The following is a 20,431-nucleotide window of genomic DNA, read 5'->3' on the forward strand; positions in this document are numbered from 1 at the left end:
CACGTTTTAAAAAAATACTCCATGTTTTTGCATTCTGGTTTGCTGTAAAATTCTTTAATCTGATTGGTTACTCAGCCTCCTAGCTCACTTGCTGTTGCTGGATGCCACAAGTTCCCTATAGATGGCGCCAGATTGAAAGTTACATTAGGTGAAACTGATACTCTAAATCTTTGCAAGCTGCTAGGGGGTGCAGACCTTTCACTGTTGACCACGAGCAAAAGGTTATCATTTTTGTTTAACAGCCAAGAAATTAATTCATGAGGAAAAAGATGGACAAAATGTACTTCCTTGTGTGTTTGTGTACTTGTTGCATCATAGTATCTACATTCAGTTGACTCAGTGTTTGGACCTGCTGAGCAAAGTCATAGTTAACCCTACTAGCTTAATGGATATGCTACAAAAGAAATCCAAATAATTGACATTTTTCATGAAATGATATACTATTGAAACATCTTCTAATTTGCAAGTCAAATGTAAAGGTACAAAACACACCTCAGTAGCTGATATTTTCAAATTAGGTTTAATTCTTAAAAATTAAGTATATACTAATACTACAACTGATTGTTCACACACTATTTCACAGTTAGAAACTGTACATCATCAGACTGTATAAACCTTGCAAACATTACTGATACAACTTTATTCCAAAATTAACAGTTTTACATCACTAGATTACAAAAATGTTTTGCATCACTAGTTTCACAAATATCCTTTTCAAATTATCAAAGCACAGGAAAGCAGTTCCATTGCAAATCTGTACCTTAGTAAGTCACAACAGTGATATTAAGGTCAAAGCATACAAACTGAAGCACTAACTTTTAAACCTGCAAATGCTTGGCCAGTTGGTTGATAACTTAGGTGCAAGCGTTAGCTGCAGGTTGTAACAACAAGGTCACTATTTTCTCCTGACTGGCTATTGGAGCAAAATAGATAGAAATTCATGTGTCAATGACTTTATTTCATCTAAAAATAAAGCTGCCATTTTCTAAACAAGTTGTGCAATTAAAGTTCAAAACTTTCATAATGTACTTTTGCCTGTTTTTCTAGGAACTGTCTTTTTTAGGAATGTCACCACATTTTTTAGGCAGTGGTACATATTCAAAAATTGTGGCACTGGAAAAGCACAGCAGGTCAGGCGGCATCTAAGAAGCAGGAAAGTCGATGTTTCGGGCAGAAGCCCTTCATCATGCCTGAAACGTCAACTCTACTGCTCCTCGGATGCTGCCTGACCTGCTATACCTTTTTAGTGCCACTTTTTGACTCTGATCCCCACCATCTTCAGTCCTCACTTTCTCCTTGTGGAACGTATTCAGTCTATTTTGAAAAAAAATCACAAGAGAAAATAGAGGGTGGCACTAATGGCATACTAGTTAGGATACTATCATGTAGCATGGAGTTATTGGACTTGCTGAACAACCTGAGATTCTCAGCATAAAAAGTTCCCAAACATAATTAGAGCTGTAAATAGAGCACAACTGACTCAGCTTGATGAAACCATGAGTTAAGTGAAATTTCCCAGTCCAACTTTCAGGGAACAGGAACTTCAATGAATTCCATTTTTAGATGTCTTTTGCAATGTAAATATCTGCAGTATTATGAAATGTGCATGCTATGTCATGTGACACTTTGTTGCCTGATATTAACATTGTTCATTGGTTTTATTGTTTTAATATATCTACAGCTTTTGACACTATATAATTTCCCCAAATAGCTGAATTTTAACTGTTAATTGCACGTGATTATATGGTTAGAGACAATACTGTAGAAGAGAGGAAGAGGGTGTAATTCCATGCCTCTCACAGTCTCTAAATATTTACTGAGAAGGATGAATGGAATCAGGGAATAGGCTACTGTACATCCTTGCCACCAGGGGCAAATAAATAACTCAACACTCTCAAGAAAGCATGGAAATCCGAACCGCTAAAAAACATTTTCTTTTAAATTGAGTTAACATAATACACTAAATCATTCAATTAATAATAAAACTTTCAAACAGATCATCAGAAGTATGTCAAATTTTGATATTTTTATGTACATCAATATTTTTCTTTAGAATTTTGCCCTCCAAAACAGTAAATATCAGTCAAACTCTATCTGGCTAGCTTGGCTTTATTGTGCACAAAGTACCTGTTAGTTTTGGATATGGAGAAAATCTTCCAATTTTGTGATTCAACTGATGTCCAAACTAACTAAAACTCTCCAACAATATTCTCCAGTTTTAGTTAAAAATCACACAACACCAGGTTATAGTCCAACAGGTTTAGTTGGAAGCACTGGCTTTTGGAGCACTGCTCCTTCATCAGATGGTTCCAAATAAACCATTTAGACTATAACCTGGTGTTGTGTGATTTTTAACTTTGTACACCCCAGTCCAAGTCATGACTCCAGTTTTAGGATACTGAAGTCCTAGATTTATGTCACTGGGTGAAGGCATTTAAAATCTAAATACAGTACTATTACATTCTCTATTTCTCTTATTTTAGTGAATGCATTAAAATGTTTAACATAATGCTAAAATAATGAACGAAGAATTTCAGAAGAACATTTCACATTTTTGCACACTAGAATCTCATGGCATCATTTTAAAGCCTTATGATTCCTTTATTAATATTTGGCTTTTGCTATTTTCCTCTGTCAAGTAAAGATACTTTTTAGTTTACAGAATTTCCTCCCCACCTTTGCTCATATCTAAAAGGGTCCCACCATATTTTTCTAATATATAATGCACCATTAGGAGGCTGAGCTACAAAGTAGATTAACATTACAAGAAAGGAGTTGAAGTTGTGGGCTTAGTTAGATTATCATCACAGCTAAACTGTAGCCTGCAATTGAGATTCTCCAGAAAGCAGCTCAGACAGCATCTGGGCAGAAAAAGTTAACATTTCAGATCAATGACCTTTCATCAGAACTGTCAAAAGTTAGAGACATTACAGGCTTTAAGGGGGTACTGACACAGGGAAAGGAGTAAGGTAGACAAAAGGGAAGCTCTGTGATAGAGTGGGAGTGAGGAGAGATTAACTAATAAAAAGGATAATGCTGCAAGGTAAAAGACAAAAAACAAAACATGGTTCCAGAGGAGCAATAAATGGCAACAATGGAACCAACAACAAACCTCTGCCGAAATTAAACAATGAGAAATCGCTGAACTGAAACTGAGGACTAAAGATTTACAAGGATGTTGCCAGGGTTGGAGGATTTGAGCTATACGGAGAGGCTGAATAGGCTGGGGCCGTTTTCCCTGGAGCATCGGAGGTTGAGGGGTCACCTTATAGAGGTTTATAAAATCAAGAGGGGCATGGATAGGATAAATATACAGACTCTTTTCCCTGGGGTGACGGAGTCCAGAACTCAAGGGCATAGGTTTAGGATGAGAGGGGAAAGATATAAAAGAAACCTAAAGGGCAACTTTTTCACGCAGAGAGTGGTACGGGTATGGAATGAGCTGCCAGAGGAAGTGGTAGAGTTTAGTACAATTGCAACATTTAAAAGGCATCTGGGTATATGAATAAGAAGGGTTTGGAGGGATATGGGCCAGGACTAGATTGGGTTGGGATATCTGGTCGGCATGGATGAATTGGATCGAAGGGTCTGTTTCTGTGCTGTACATCTCTACGATTCTATGATTTTTACATACTGAATAGAAACAAAGTGCTATTCTTCAAGCTTCAATGATGACAATCATACAGTCATCCCCTTCCCATTTCAGCTTCCTGTGCAAGCACCAGGAGTACATCAAAAGTAATTTTACTTCCTTTGTTATTGCCCCCAAACAAACCATTCTGGTGAAACATTCACAAATTCATACTTACTTTAATTTAAAACAAAGCCATTACTTTTAGTTTCCATGCTGAACATAATTTTGTTTTTAAAGTACATTATTCTATGGGGGCCTGTTTTTGTGTTGTTGTTTTCATTTCCATAATATTTGATTGTACATGTTGTGCATCAATGCTGATATTGTGCTTCAGTGCTTGCATTGTTATTACGGATCAGCATATAGCCCATGGGCCAGATATTCTCCTTTTTAGTGGTAGGCAAGAGTTAGCATATTCAGGCCATTCCTGGTTCAGTCCAGTTACTCTGATCTTGGATAGCAGAGTGTATTGGGATTGGGATTGGGAGGAGCAGCATAGGTGAGAATGGCGGTGCCTCCAAGCAGTTTGGGCACTTGGCACCATTGTGGCCATGCTGTCTTGGTTTCACAGTTCCCTTCCCCTACCGTCTCTGAAACTCTGCGCCATAAAGCAGCAGGCACCAGGGAGTAGCAAAAGACACTGAGAAGATGCACAGCTTCCTTATTTTCCCACGCCTGGGTTTCTGCTAAGCATCAGATACAAAGCAGAGCACAATAAAAGGCACTACCAGAAAATGAGACAAAATTTGCACAATTCATCCAAAATGTATAACTTGCACCATGTTTAGCTCTTCCATCTCGTTTTTTACTGTGGAACTGAAGCCCTAATATTATTTTTATGGAATTACAGTTTAAGCTATAATTGCAATTTACGGGGTCATAAATACCACCCACTTTGTATTTTAGATATGTTGCAATATTAGAAAAGCTGCCCACTGAGTTACCAGAAATGCACATTTTAAAACCCATGTGAACTGTACATTTTTTCCCTTCAATTAATACGGTATTTATTCAATATTTAATGATTTATTTAATGAGTTATTTCAGTCAAAAATGTGTATTTGTTTGTACAATGGTTCTAATAATTAATGTCCACAGGAACTCAACTCTGGTTTTACCACTGATTCCTATGGGAAACCACACTACAAAATATCATGGCCCTTAAATTAATGATTTTTAGGAATGCATTCACAATTTTAAGTGAGGATATTACCATGATATACCCTGCATTGAGGAGTCCAACTGTAGATTGGGTGGTTGCTTTGTTGAACACCTCCATTGAAACAATTGTGACAGTGAACTTCTGGTCACTTGCCATTTTACGTTTTCATCCCACTTGTACTCTGAGCTTGGCTTCCCAAACTGTTACAATGAAGATCTGTGGAAGCTAGAAGAACAGCAGTCTTTAATTTAGACAATTTATAGTCTGCCAGACTCCATTCAAGTATTTCAGATTGTAACCACTACTTCTTTTTTGAAATGCAATTATTAATGATTCTGCTGTTGCCATTTCTTTTGATCAATCTTTTGTTTCTTCACTTGACCCATTATCATGTTTTTGCCTTACACCATTATTCCATTTGATGGTTAATCTTGCATACTTTTAACTTCTTCAGACTTCCCATTTTATCATTTTCATTCACGCTCCCTATCTCTACACCTTGCTAAAACCTGTTATATATATCATCTTTGCCAGTGCTAATGAAAGGTCATTAACTTGAAACATTTCTCTCTCCACAGATGGTACCTAACTCTGCATTTTCTGTTTATATTTTAGATTTCAAGCATCTGCAGTCTTAGGCTTTTGTTCTCTTTAATTCCCTTCACTCAGAGTGGTTAAAGTGAGAATCCCAAACAAACTTATAATCACTTCTGGGACCTCTTAAGATGAAATTATTGTCAGCAACCAAATCATATTCAAGTCTCTTTGGAGATGCCTGAACACGGTCAAAGGTATTATGTATAAAAGCCCTGAAATGGTCTGTTTAAAAAAGGTTCCCACACAAGACAATCTGCAATGTGCCTTGAAAGTTATCTAATTCAAAGCAACATGCTAAAGAAGACTTAAAAGACATAATACTCTGGATTTTCATTTATAGCAAGAAAATTAAAATTTGACAATGTACATAAAGTAGTACCTTTTTAAATATTCCAAAATCTAGGAAGTTCTAACAAGTTACATTATGCAATTATTCAGTGAAGGCATGCCAATAATAACCAAGTACAATTATGTAGCACCATTATGTTTAAGAAAAATTACAAAATGTACATTGAGAGAAGCTGTATGTATGATGAATTAAGTTGATAAGTCAACATGTTACACAATCATTTACACCAGGCAACCAAGTGAATATAAAACCAATGAGAATGTAACAAAATAAGGAACCCTGTACAAGTGTTCCAATCCGAAGGCTGCCGCGGCAATGGCTAAGAGGAGCTGCAGTCTTGCTGTGTGTTTCAGGAGCTTGCTAACATGAAAGGAAAAACAAATTAGTTATGGAGAGAATTAAACATCACATATTGTGCATTTAAATCAATCGTGTTTTTAGAAATGTCTGCCAAGTACAGACTGTGGCTGAAAGAACAATGGAGGTTGACCCACAGTCTGATAAGAACGTAAGAAATAGGAGCAGGAATCAGCCATTTGGCCCTTCAAGCCTGCTCCACCATTCAGTGAGATCACAACTGATCCACCATTAATCATATTCACTTTTCTGCATTTTTCTATAACCCTTGATTCCCCTACCAATTAAGAATCTATCTCAGCCTTACCTATGCACAGCTCTCTGTGGCAAGAAGTTCCAAAGACTCACAACCTCGTTGTCCATTCACATGGAAGGTTACTCAGTTCTGCTCAAAGCCCTCAAACAGCACTGAATATATGAAGAATCGATGCCTGGGTAGTTTTTCCAACAATATTTCTCTGACCAACAATGCCCCGCTCCACATCTTCCTGATTAAATGTAGGTTGAAAACTATTTGCAGATGTTCCCGTTCTAGCCATTCAGTTAGACTGCATGGAGTCTTTGAATTCAAGTGCCAGCTCCCTGTATCATTATTATTACATATTGCGCATCTGTTCGCATAGTCAAAAATTGTGACTAGCATTGTATATATAACACCTTACTGTGTCGAATTATGAAGTGCAATTACGGATTACAGGACTTGATTTTATTGGATTAATCCACAATGACTAAAGTGAGGTAGCATTGCAAATAAGTTAGGACACTTCACTTTTGACTGTGGAAAATTACTCAGGTATGTCCTGTACACAAAAAAGCAGGGCAAATGCAACCTGACCAATTACCAACCCATCATGCCACTCTTGATCATCAGTAAAGAGATGGAAGGTGTCATCAACAGTGCTGTGCGTCCTGCCAGGGCCATTCAGCTCCAGACCTCATTACAGCCTTGGTTTAAACATGGACAAAAGAGATGAATTTCAGAGGATAGCCCAAGACAAAGTTGTATTTGTCTGAGTGTGGCATCAAGGAAGCCTAGCAAAACTGCAATCAATGTACACTAGGAGCAAACTCTCTGCTGTTTGGAATCATACCTGGCATGTAGAAAGGTGGTTGTGGCTGTTGGAGGTCAATCATTTCAGCTCCAGGACATCTCTGTGGGAGTTCCTCAGGGTAGTCTCCTAGACCCAACCATCTTCAGTTCCTTCATTAATCACCTTCTCTCCATCATTAGGCCACAAGTGGGGATGTTCACTGATGATTGCACAATGTTCAGCATCACTCAAGACTCCTTCATCAGGAATGGCTGGTGGAGGGCCTTTGCCCAAAATGTCAATTTTCCTGCTCCTCGGATGCTGCCTAACTTGCTGTGCTTTTTCAGCACCACTCTAATCTTGACTCTGATTTCCAGCATCTGCAGTACTCACTTTCACCTGGACAATATCCAGGCTTGCCCTGCCAAGTGGCAAGTAACATTCGCACAACACATGCCAGACAATGACCATCTCCAATAAGAGACAACCTCAACACAACCCCATGACATTCAATGGTGGTACCATCACTGAATCTCTCACTGTCAACATTCTTGTGGTTACCATTGACCAGAAACTCAACTGGACTCACCATTTAAACACAGTGGCTATAAAAGCAGCTCAGAGGCTAGGAATACTGCTGTGAGTAACTCACCTCCCAACTCCCCAAAACATATTCACCATCTACAAGGTACAAGTCAAGAATGTGATGGAATACTCCCTACTTGCCTGGATGGGTGCAGCTCCAACAATACTCAAGAAGCTGGACACCATCCAGGCTAAAGCAGCCCACATGATTGGCACCACATCCACAAGCATCCACTCCCTTCACCACTGACATTCTGTACCAGCTGTGCGTATTATCTACAAATGGAATGCAGAAATTCACCAAAGATCCTTAGACAGCACCTTCCAAACCCAGGATCACTTCCATCTATAAGAAAAAGGACAGATACATTTTGGAACACCTCTACCTACATGTTCCCCTGCAAGTCACCATCCTGACTTGAAAATATATCACTGTTAGTTCAGTGTTGCTCAGTCAAAATCCTGGAATTCCCTCTCCAAGGGCATTGTGGGTCTATCTACAGTACATGAACTGCAGCAGTTCAAAAACAGCTCACCACCACCTTCTCAAGGACAACTGAAGACAGGCAATAAATGCTGGCCAGTCAGTGATGCCTTCATCACACGAGTGAATAAAAAAATTCAGAACTATATTTTCAGTCCTGTCATACTCAGGATTGATCCAGAAATGATATTACAATGGTGTATACCTGGTAGGGAGCAACCTTGGAAGATTTCAACATTGACTTTGGACCTGTCGAGGCACAAGGCATCAGATCAAACATGGGCAAGGGAGTTTTCCTGTTGATTACCTCGTACTTACCTTGCTGCCTCACCTGATGAATCTTTACTCATGTTGAATATCAATTAGAATATGCATTAAAGGTAGCAAAGGCAAACTGGAAGTCTTCAATGGCTCAATAGCACCAGCACTGACTGAAAGAGCTAAGTCCTGAGCAAGCAGTTACCAGTCTGTGTGGTGGTGAGCAATACAATATGAGGGAAAACAAAAAAAATCAGCACCTCAGAAATGGATATCTATGAAGTACTGTGGGTTATCAGCAGCAGAATATTATTCCTCCACTTTGCAACACCCAGGATATCCCAGATTCTCCCTTTAACATCCAACGAGGAATAAAACCCTGATTTAATGATCAGTGAAAGAAAACAAACATGGAACAGGAGCAGGTGCCAATCTGGTGAAGCTATAATACAGGACTACATTTATGTTAAACCGTGGAAGCATCATGTCTTATGTAGAACCAAGTGATTCTGCCATCGATGAACTGGTCACTAGCTCTCAGGCATAGGATTTTCATCCTATAGGAGCCTTAATTCAATGAGAGGCCTGACTCCAAGTCTTAGCTCCGAGTAGCGCAGGATCCCACCAATTACTGCTCCTAAATTCTGCCCCTTTAGTCTGCTTTCAAGCATCAAAGTGATGGAAGCTGTTGTAATCAAGTGGCACATACCCTCACAAATAATTTAGCCACTGATGCTCAGTTTGGGTTTGCGGCTCAAGACCTCATCAGAGCCTTTGTTCAAACATACATTAAAAAGAGCTTAATTTCAGAACTGAAATGAGGCGGGAGTGACTGCCCTTGATGTCAAAGCAGCAATTGGCCAAGTGCAAAGAGGACTACTGTTTTTCAGGACATTCAGGGCTTAACAATCTTCAGTTCAATTCATAACTCCTGAAGATAATGCAGTCTGTGTCGGTATTCAGCAAGACCTGGACAAGATCTAGCTTTGGGTTGATAACTAACGAGTAATGTATGTGCCACACAAATGCCAGATGATGACAATCTCCAAAAGACAGTCTCCCCACTTCGCCTTAACGTTCAACTGAATTACCATTGCCAAATACTTCACAATCAATATTGAGAAGATTCATCATTGACCAAAACCTTCAAAGGACAAGCTGCTTAACCATAGTGGCTCAAAAAACAGGGTCAAAGGGTAGGTATTCTGCAGTGACTGATGACTCTCTGTAGTCCCCAAAACCTTTTCATCATCTTGATCTGAATAATATTTTCCTATTTATGAATGGCCCAGATCAAAGATTCATATAGCAAAAATGTCCTCTACTTTAAAAAAGAAACTCTATTACAAGTCAGATTTTGATGGCAAACTGCAAAATAAATAAATGTGCTGAAATAACACTGTTTTTACTTGCTTCAAAATGCTTTTTAATGATCAGTTATTTTATTTTGCATCCCTAAAATGAGTTGCAATCATCTTGGGATAGTGTTGGGATGCAGTATTTGAACATGATGCTATTTGCATAAGTGCTTCAGAATGAACATAAAATAGTGACTATCAAAAGGAACCCTGAAACCTTTCAAGTGGTCCATGATATAGGGCCACCCTTTTAGGTAGCAAAATGGGTGAACACTCAGAATACTGAGGTGAAGAGTAAGCAAGTGAGCAAAAGCCACAAATGTGGTTTGCTTATTTTGTGCTGCCCTTATACCAGTACTGCTGCTCTCGTACTTCCACTGTGTTCTACCCTCTGCAAGCTCCTGCCAAGGATTACAGACTTTGAAGTGAGCTTCAAGTAACACCTGTTTTCCCAAAAGTATTTCATGCAGCACTTTCATATTAAGATTATTATATTATTATAATTTAGAAGGGGTGACCTATGATTATTAATCCAGTTGTAGAGGGTTACGTCAATTGAAACAGTTTGAGAGTCATTGCACTGCATTATTGCATAGTTAGCCTAATTTTAAATCTTGCCCAATTTTGGCTCTGATCAAATTCTTTTGCAATATTCTTGGAAGATAATCTTAAGCACTTTTTCGGGAAAAAATGAAAAATGACCTTTCATGTTCACAACTACACTTTTAATTGTGGAGCTAACTGGTAAAAATTACAACATCCACATCATTAAATCTCTCACTTCTTTACTGCTATATTACACTGAGAAATTTAGTCTCAGACACAAATTATATACAAAGGGGATAACTACAATAGTGTTGTCGTTATTAATGACTCTTGCTAAACGACTGTTAGATAGATGTTACTACACTCCTATATCACTGCCAAGCTGTCAAATTTAATACATTCACATTTTTGAAGAGTTACCCAGGGGTTGTTATCCTCCATCAATATATTTAATGAACAGCAGGAACCCATGGAAAGATCAGTATAAAACTCACCAAGATATAGAAATGCAGGACTAGCATAAAATTACCTTCTCTTAACTGAAGTTGAATGTGAATTAATGAGAAGTCCCATCGAGAACACAAGGATAATTGCAACAGAACCACAGGGGTCAGGATCAAGTCTTCTAGAATACCTGTTTAATGGAACAAAATATTACATTACTAATATATGAGAACTCAAAGGAAAAAAAACTGACAAATCAAACCAATAAATCCACTGCACATAAAAGAGGAATAAGCAATCAGATTGTATTTTCTACCTTAGCCACATAATTGCTTTTACAAGGAAACTTTTGTGGGAAATAATGTTTAACTGTTGTTAATAGCAGGTAAAGAGACACGTTAAGTTATAAAGGGAGCAGACATGGACATCACAAATGTAGGTTTCTGCAGGTTCTTCCTTTTATTGTCATTTTGCTGCTTCAAAAATATGCCAAATTTGTTTCTTAACACAAAATGAGTTTGCTAAAGTAAGAATTGCATGGCATTGATGCACAATGATGATAGTGTACAGATGATAGGTGCAATAATTTGAGTAAAATCCTCTCGTATGATAAAATATTGACACATGAATGACTGGCAGTCAAATTTAAAAAAAATCTAACTCCATATTTTAGTGTCAGATTGGACGTGAGTGTTGATGATTGACAAAAATAGTGGGCAGTAATTTCACAGTAATACATGGTTAATGTAATGGTGGTGATACAATAAATTCAATAGATATTAATCCCAAATGCTGACTAACTTTGTAACAAGAAAGATTCAGTGGTTATTCAAATTGTGAGCAAAACGATCTTACCTGAGATTTTTAAACCAGTAAATAAATGAAGGTGCACTAAATAGAATAACCCAATTCAATAAATGTAGAATTGTAGTATGAATCTGAAGAGTATCCACTGCATCATCTACATCTGAAACTGACAGCAATTTATTGTTGTCTGGACTCCGTTGTTCTGGCTCTTTTGTTCCAGACTTGTCTCCTCCTTTTGCACTACAAGCAAATGCACCTTTCTTTATAATTTCCTGTTTTGGTGCCTGCAAATTAGAAGGAACATTCATGTGTTAAATGTCTGTTAAAAAAAAAAGCCAGAAATATTATACAAGGAAATATAACAAAAATGCTAAACATAAGCAATGATCAATGGTTAGTTGCTGAGAAGTTAGAATTGTTATTCAATATTTATGAGTTATTGTATACAACTAAAGATGAATTCTGAGTAGCAAACAAAAAAGAATAAAAAGGCTAGTAACATGTTAGAATTATTAGATGATGGTAGGTTGTGGGTGACAACCCAGTTTGATCTGGTGATCTTCCATCTTTGGCAGTTAACTATGTAATCAGCACATTTGATGTTTTCTCTAATTACATACTGCACTGCTACTAAAAGTACATCAAAGTCCTGCTTCTAAGGGCTAAGGTTGGCATTTTTAATTTTTAATTAACGTGTGGGATGGGCATCTTTATGAGTGAGATAACACCCATCAATGAGAAAGCCAAACAAATAAATGCCAACCAGACACTTACATGATCACATGGGCCTTCTCAGGGAATCACTTCTTGGGACAATGATCCTCTGCCCCACCTGAAGCTGGTGGCCAAAGGCTGGCAACTGATAGCAGCAGCACTCCTTTTGAGGTTCAGGCTGATAACTGTAGGTATTTTCTAATCAACCTGCTCAGAGATGTTATGACACATTTGTAGAGCAGATCGAACTTGAACCCAGGCCTCCTACTTCACAGGTAGAAATGCTGCCATTGCACACAACCTTCAGGCTAATAACTGTACAGCAAAACCAGGAACTGCTGGTAGTGCTTATTTGAATGGAGATAGTGGGGAGCAGAGGCAAAGACGAAGAGGTAAATTTTACTGGCCACCCCGACCACCCCATTTGTACCAGTAATTATCCCCTGGGGTGGGGAAGGATTACAGTTGAACAAATTGGCTGAAGGATGAGGCCCTTAGGTATTTGTTAACTGACCACTTAAGGGCCTCAGTTGGTGACAGGTTAAAAAGATAGACCTCTGGTTTTGAACTCTGTTCCATAAATGGCATCAGATGCAGGATCAGTCTTAGTTTTAAATCAGAGATAGATAGAATTTTGTTAAACAAAGGCAGGTATAAGGAATAAGGTCACAGATCAGCCACAATCTCAATGAATGGTGGTCCAGGTTCTGGGGCCGAATGGTCTTATGGTCTTCTACACAGAACTGAATTTCCGAGGTGTTGGTAAGTGGGGTAGGTACCTCTCCGGTGCCACCCAACAGATTATTTGCCCTTTCTGCCACCTCTCGGGAGGGGAAATTCCCAGCCTAAGTGCATGAAATATTGTGTTGTCTTGCTTTTAAATTAGAAATATGTTACATGGTTGGAGGGAGTGAGATCAAACATTCCCCACAAAATTATCCTTTAAAGAAAGTTTGCAGTGAATAATATCTCCTTTCAAAAATGATACTTTACATTTATTTGATGCAACTGTAATTTCATAAAGGCCCATTTGTCATAGACACAAGAACAAACTGGCGAGGCATCTGTTCTTGTCACGATATCTACCTTACAAATTAAAAATTGTCAGTGACCACCGAAACTATTTCTAGTTATTTACTTCTGAATTTGTGCCCAATGAATATTCCTTGCAGGGCCTAGGCTTGCACAAATTTTCTTTTAACAAGAAGAATGGAATAGAGTTTAAACTTTGCTTCATGATTGCCATCAAAACTCTAATGACAACTTTGCACCATCCAATATAAACTAATCATCACCTCCTTCTCCCTAAATTTATTTCAATGCAAGGGGCCTAACAGGGAAGGCAGATGAACTCAGGGCATGGTTAGGAACATGGGACTGGGATATCATAGCAATTACGAAAAGATGGCTCAGGGTTGGACAGGACTGGCAGCTTAATGTTCCAAGATACAAATGCTACAGGAAGGATAGAAAGGGAGGCAAGAGAGGAGGGAGAGTGGCATTTATGATAAGGCATAGCTGTGCTGAGGGAGGATATTCCCGGAAATACATCCAGGGAAGTTATTTGGGTGGAACTGAGAAATAAGAAAGGGATGATCACCTTATTGGGATTGTATTATAGACCCCCCAATAGTCAGAGGGAAATTGAGAAACAAACTTGTAAGGAGATCTCAGCTATCTGTAAGAATAATAGGGTAGTTATGGTAGGGGATTTTAACTTTCCAAACATCGACTGGGACTGCCATAGTGTTAAAGTTTTAGATGGAGAGGAATTTCATAAGTGTGTACAAGACAATTTTCTGATTCAGTATGTGGATGTACCTACTAGAGAAGGTGCAAAATTTGACAGGTATGGAAATGAAATACACTACTGTTCTCAGTCACATAAAGAATAGGGAATGAAAATTAGTTGCATGTAATCGGGATTGTAAGAAAAGTTTTGACACACGTTAGGGGATGGGACAAAGTTGACAAATTTCACCTTCATTTGGAAGGTACACTAATGGAGGAAATCACCTAACCGTTGTATATCCTGCCTGATTTTCATTTTCATTCAGTGAAAATGAAGATCAAGTAAGTTCTGCAAAAGGAGGGTGATCCACTCTGCTTGTTTAACAACAAGGAGCGAAGGTGAAAACTGCCTCCTTTAAATTTGTCAGCTTCTATCAGGTCTCTCCATTTCCGTCATTTTTTGCAGAATTATGTATTGACGAATTTCAAGTTGTTCTTTTCAGGACTATTTCTTCTAATCATGACTATTTTGTATTCCTCCTCACTTGTGATGCGCCAGCTTCTGGGTGCCTAGTTGTAATCAAAGACTTAAAAAAAGAGAATTGCTGGGGGCCTTGGAGGGAGACTTCAGCTCTTTATTATGAAATGGGAGTACAAGCAACACATCAATACACTTTACCATATTTGTCCACTCTCTCGTGTTAGCTGGGTTCAATTCCCACATAGGTTGAAGTTGCCGTGGTGACCCTCAGGTTCAACTCACCACCAGTAGTCTCTCTCTCTCTCTCTTTCTCTCTCTAATGTGAGAGCAGCCCTATGGTCTTCTGAGACTATAACGGCTACTGCATTTTGCCAACTCATGCCTACTGTAATTAATAATACTTCAACAATATCACTACCGTAAAAAAACAGGTTGTGAGATTTATCGATTTGACTGTTAAAAATATAATTGTTGAAGCTAAAGCTTGTAAATGCAAGCCAAAAATTCAAAATTTCCATGGAAGATTCTTGAGAAATTTTATGTTCAACAAAACCAGTGGCTCTGCTTAAAAATCAAATTTTATTTTCAACTTATGGTAACCAATGACAGTACAGATATATATAGCACTGGAAAATTCAGGCCTTAAAATTCAATTTCAAAACAACATCTCACCCACGCCATTCTTTTTCTCATGGCAGTCACCTTTTTGACAATTCTGAGTAGTGCTGCTAATTTAATGCCAATTTGTGCCAACATATAGGCAGATTTTTGTTCTTGGATAGTGCCTGTAGGAGTTTGGGTCAATACTTCCCAAATTCATTTTATACAAGATCTTACAGCTGATTAAAGCGGCTTTGCTTCCCATTAGGCTGGATTCAAACTCAGCTTCTAGAAATAAAAGGACACTGCACTATTCTATTGCTGCAACTAGTTGGGGTTACTAGAACTTGTTTTAACAAACACGCTTTGCACAAATGTTACTGGCAAGTAGCTTAATTTAATGTAAGTTTTATGTAGCTTTTAAAAGATAAATTGTTTGAATGGATAAATTATTGTCTATTATCCTCAACTCCTAGAAAGATATGTCAAATTCTCTGGTGTACTATATTAATTTACTTAGCACAGGACAGAATATTAATCAATGTGAAGATAATGCTGTTTACCTTAAGACATTTTGTTCAAGCCAAACCTGCCTCTAGAAAGGTAGACTTCTAGCCTATCATCCTGAACTTAATTCCTGAGGTGGTGGAAATAGGATAGGTATCAAACCATCTGGATGGGAGGATTGATACCCACTGAACTTTACAGGCACACTAGTGTCAAATGTGCTAACCAAAATGCTATGTGAGCAGGATGCATACCTGGTCTAACCTTACTCTTATATGTTTAGAAAGCAATGATTCCTTGACCATGTGTGAATCAACGCATAGTTAAATGTTTCACCGTAAACAAAACAACAAAACAACATTAACAGGATTTCAATAGTAGCTGCACTGCTAATTTGCCTTCATTCTTATTTCACATCTGGAATCACCTTACCAGAAACTTGGCTGTTCGTGCTACGTCCCCCTGAGAATCCATCACCCCTACATTTTCCAAAACAGCATACCTGTTTGAAATGGGTATATCCACAAAAGACTCCTGCCCTTAGTGCCGACCTCTCTCACCCTTCCTGGAGTTAACCCATCTATGTGACTGTATCTGACACTGACAGGATAAATTGAGTGAATCCTCAGAAGAGTATTAAAAAAAGGAGTATACTTAAGAGAGAAATCAGGAGGGCAAAACGGGGACATGAGATAGCTTTGGCAAATAGAATTAAGGAGAATCCAAAGGGTTTTTACAAATATATCAAGGACAAAAAGGTAACTAGGGAGAGAATGGGGACCCTCAAAGATCAGCAAGGCAGCGTTTGTGTGGAGAAAGTGAGGTCTGCAGATGCTGGAGATCAAAGTTGAAACTTTATTGCTGGAACAGCACAGCAGGTCAAGCAGCATCCAGGGAACAGGAGATTCGACGTTTCGGGCACAGGCCCTTCTTCAGGAATGAGCAGAGAGTGTTCAGCAGGAGAAGATAAAAGGTAGGGAGGAGGGACTTGGAGGAGGGGCGTTGGAAATGTGATAGGTGGAAAGAGGTCAAGGTGAGGGTGATAGGTCGGAGTAGGATGGAGGCGGAGAGGTCAAGAAGAAGACTGCAGGTCAGGAAGGTGGTGCCGGGCTGGAGGGATTCGGCTGAGACAAGGTTGGGGGAGGGGGGATGAAGAAACTGGTGAAGTCCAAGTTCATCCCCTGTGGTTGGAGGGTTGGACTTGGACTTCACCAGTTTCTTCATCCCCCCTCCCCCCACCTTGTCTCAGCCAAATCCCTCCAGCCCGGCACCACCTTCCTGACCTGCAGTCTTCTTCTTGACCTCTCCGCCTCCATCCTACTCCGACCTATCACCCTCACCTTGACCTCTTTCCACCTATCACATTTCCAACGCCCCTCCTCCAAGTACCTCCTCCCTACCTTTTATCTTCTCCTGCTGAACACTCTCTGCTCATTCCTGAAGAAGGGCCTGTGCCCGAAACGTCGAATCTCCTGTTCCCTGGATGCTGCCTGACCTGCTGTGCTGTTCCAGCAATAAAGTTTCAGCGTTTCTGTGGAGCCACAGAAAATGGGGGAGATACTAAATGAATATTTTGCATCAGTATTTACTGTGGAAAAGGATATGGAAGATATAGACTGTAGGGAAATAGATGTGACATCTTGCAAAATGTCCAGATTACAGAGGAGGAAGTGCTGGATGTCTTGAAATGGTTAAAAGTGGATAAATCCCCAGGAGCTGATCAGGTGTACCCTAGAACTCTGTGGGAAGCTAGAGAAGTGATTGTTGGGCCTCTTGCTGAGATATTTGTATCACCAATAGTCACAGGTGAGGTGCCGGAAGACTGGAGATTGGAAAACATGGTGACACTGTTTAAGAAAAGTGGTAAAGAAAAGCCAGGGAACTATGGACCGGTGAGCCTGACCTCGGTGGTGGGCAAGTTGTTGGAGGGAATTCTGAGGGACAGGATTTACATGTATTTGGAAAGGCAATGACTGATTTAGGATAGTCAACATGGATTTGTGCGTGGGAAATCATGTCTCACAAACTTGATTGAGTTTTTTGAAAAAGTAACAAAGAAGATTGATGAGGGCAGAGCAGTAGATGTGATCTATATGGACTTCAGTAAGGCGTTTGACAAGGTTCCCCATGGGAGACCGATTAGCAAGGTTAGATCTCATGGAATACAGGGAGAACTAGCCATTTGGATACAGAACTGGTTCAAAGGTAGAAGACAGAGGGTGGTGGTGGAGGGTTGTTTTTCAGACTGGAGGCCTGTGACCAGTGGAGTGCCACAAGGATCAGTGCTGGGCCCTCTACTTTTTGTCATTTACATAAATGATTTGGATGCGAGCATAAGAGGTACAGTTAGTAAGTTTGCAGATGACACCAAAATTTGAGGTGTAGTGGACAGCGAAGAGGGTTATCTCAGATTACAACAGGATCTGGACCAGATGGGCCAATGGGCTGAGAAGTGGTAGATGGAGTTTAGTTCAGATAAATGCGAGGTGCTGCATTTTGGGAAAGCAAATCTTAGCAGGACTTCTACACTTAATGGTAAGGTCTTAGGGAGTGTTGCTGAACAAAGAGACCTTGGAGTGCAGGTTCATAGCTCCTTGAAAGTGAAGTTGCAGGTAGATAGGATAGTGAAGAAGGCGTTTGGTATGCTTTCCTTTATTGGTCAGAGTATTGAGTACAGGAGTTGGGAGGTCATGTTGTGGCTGTACAGGACATTGGTTAGGCCACTGTTGGAATATTGCATGCAATTCTGGTCTCCTTCCTATCGGAAAGATGTTGTGAAACTTGAAAGGGTTCAGAAAAGATTTACAAGGATGTTGCCAGGGTTGGAGGATCTGAGCTACAGGGAGAGGCTGAACAGGCTGGGGCTATTTTCCCTGGAGCGCGGAGGCTGAGGGGTGACCTTATAAAGGTTTACAAAATTATGAGGGGCATGGATAGAATAAATAGGCAAAGTCTTTTCCCTGGGGTCGGGGAGTCTAGAACTAGAGGGCATAGGTTTAGGGTGAGAGGGGAAAGATATAAAAGAGATTTAAGGGGCAACCTTTTCACGCAGAGAGTGGTGCGTGTATGGAATGAGCTGCCAGAGGATGTGGTGAAGGCTGGTACAATTGCAACATTTAAGAGGCATTTGGATGGGTATATGAATAGGAAGGGTTTGCAGGGATATGGGCCGGGTGCTGGCAGGTGGGACTAGATTGCGTTGGGATATCTGGTCGGCATGGACGGGTTGGACTGAATGGTCTGTTTCCATGCTGTATATCTCTATGACTCTATGTAATAAAAGCTGCTGCTGATGCTTTTTCCGCTACAAATTTGCTTATAGCTTTTAGAATATTACAATACAGAGGTTGGCCCACTGTGTACGTACTGGCTCCCGAATGAACTACCAAGCTAGTCCCATTCTCCACGCTATCTCCATAGCCCTCTAAATTCATCACTTTCAAATATATATCCAGCTCTGTTTTGAAACCTCCTATGGAATCCATCTCCACCATTCTCCCAGGCAGTTCATTTCAAATTCTAAAAACTCTGAGTAAAGAAATTTCTCCTCATCTCACTCCTAACTGACATACTACTGACATATCAGCTAGTGGAAAATGGAATATCCTTATTTCCCTGTCAAAACATTAAAGAAAAATATCAGAGACCCTGATCAGACATTCATTTTTCATCAGAAAATGATTAAATCACGCCAGATAAAGGCAAAGCTTACAAACTATACATTAACACAAATAAAATACCAAAAATAAAATCTGGTCATACCAAATTAAGAATGTTTTTCATTGTGCGTACTGAAGCTTGCAGGCTTAGGACCTAGGGTAAAATACAAGTTAAATATTTAATGTCTGAGTTATAACTAAAATTTTGCTATCTATAAATAGTCGATACAATAATAATGTAAAATTGCTTCATGTAAAATACAAATTAAAAATCTTAAACGTACAGTTTTAAATGTATGTCAATGATTGTGACTAATCATAAAACAAAATGCAAATAAAATTGTCATTTATATATGCATTATATTTAAACATTTCAAAGGTTTTACTCAAAGTGCTATTTTTGGAATGCAATAACCATCAAGTTCACATACATCACAGAAATCTTGTAGCAACAACCTGTGAACAATAATGAGACGTGACCAAATACTGAGTGGCACTGGCTGAAAGAAAATGTTGACTAAAGTAACTGGAGATGTGCAGGGATTTCTTTAAATTGTGCCCTTTATAGGTTGAATTTTTCTCTTCTACTTGAGTATTCTATTCCTGGGAGGGTTCTCACAATTGTCTAAAGCAGTGTAGCAGCATTACTGCACACAGAAATTGAAGCACTCAAAAAAAGGCAAAAGAACTAAGGAAGAGCAAATTTTCCTCCAGAAGCTCTGGTTTTTTAAAGGCAAAAATAACAAAAACTATTAAATGAGAAGTTGCAAAACTTGATCATTTATTAAACCTCCAGAATCCTAGGGCTGAATTTCACTGAGGTTTGGCTGTCAATTTTAGGGAGTTTCATGCAGAGTTTCTCTCCGTGAGTTCTCTCTCACATTTTAACACTGATTACATCATTATGCATCACACCTCTTTGGCACCACTCTCGTAGAATAGGCCCCTCTGGGATTCATAAATCAATACTTAAATCTCAGCTTTCTACCAAGCTGTTAGCCATGAATAGTCCTTCAAAGTCTAACCGTGGGAGGGCAACAAGAAAGGTTCTAAGGACACATAAGTGGCAGAAGTATCGATGCATTGCATATAGAAACTCAAATCCATTAGTGTATTACCATCTTATG

General features: G+C 39.2%; 1 protein-coding gene across 3 annotated transcripts in view; it reads right to left on the bottom strand.

Annotated features, from left to right (window-relative positions):
• Positions 1-497: 497 nt before the first annotated feature.
• Positions 498-20,431, bottom strand: part of pgap1 (post-GPI attachment to proteins inositol deacylase 1) — a 155,808-nt gene continuing 135,874 nt past the window's right edge. For all 3 annotated transcript variants that reach the window (XM_043692909.2, XM_043692908.2, XM_087988693.1), the window contains 4 exons: positions 19,408-19,458; positions 11,661-11,896; positions 10,891-10,995; positions 498-6,102 (listed from right to left, as the gene is read on the bottom strand). In XM_043692909.2, the coding sequence (XP_043548844.2) occupies positions 5,964-6,102; positions 10,891-10,995; positions 11,661-11,896; positions 19,408-19,458 (531 nt within the window). In that variant the 3' untranslated portion in view covers positions 498-5,963. The remainder of the gene's footprint in view (positions 6,103-10,890; positions 10,996-11,660; positions 11,897-19,407; positions 19,459-20,431) is intronic.

The sequence above is a fragment of the Chiloscyllium plagiosum genome, unplaced genomic scaffold (genome assembly GCF_037043375.1).
Source record: "Chiloscyllium plagiosum isolate Xiang-an unplaced genomic scaffold, Cpla_swu_hap1 HiC_scaffold_7, whole genome shotgun sequence".
Taxonomy (NCBI): domain Eukaryota; kingdom Metazoa; phylum Chordata; class Chondrichthyes; order Orectolobiformes; family Hemiscylliidae; genus Chiloscyllium; species Chiloscyllium plagiosum.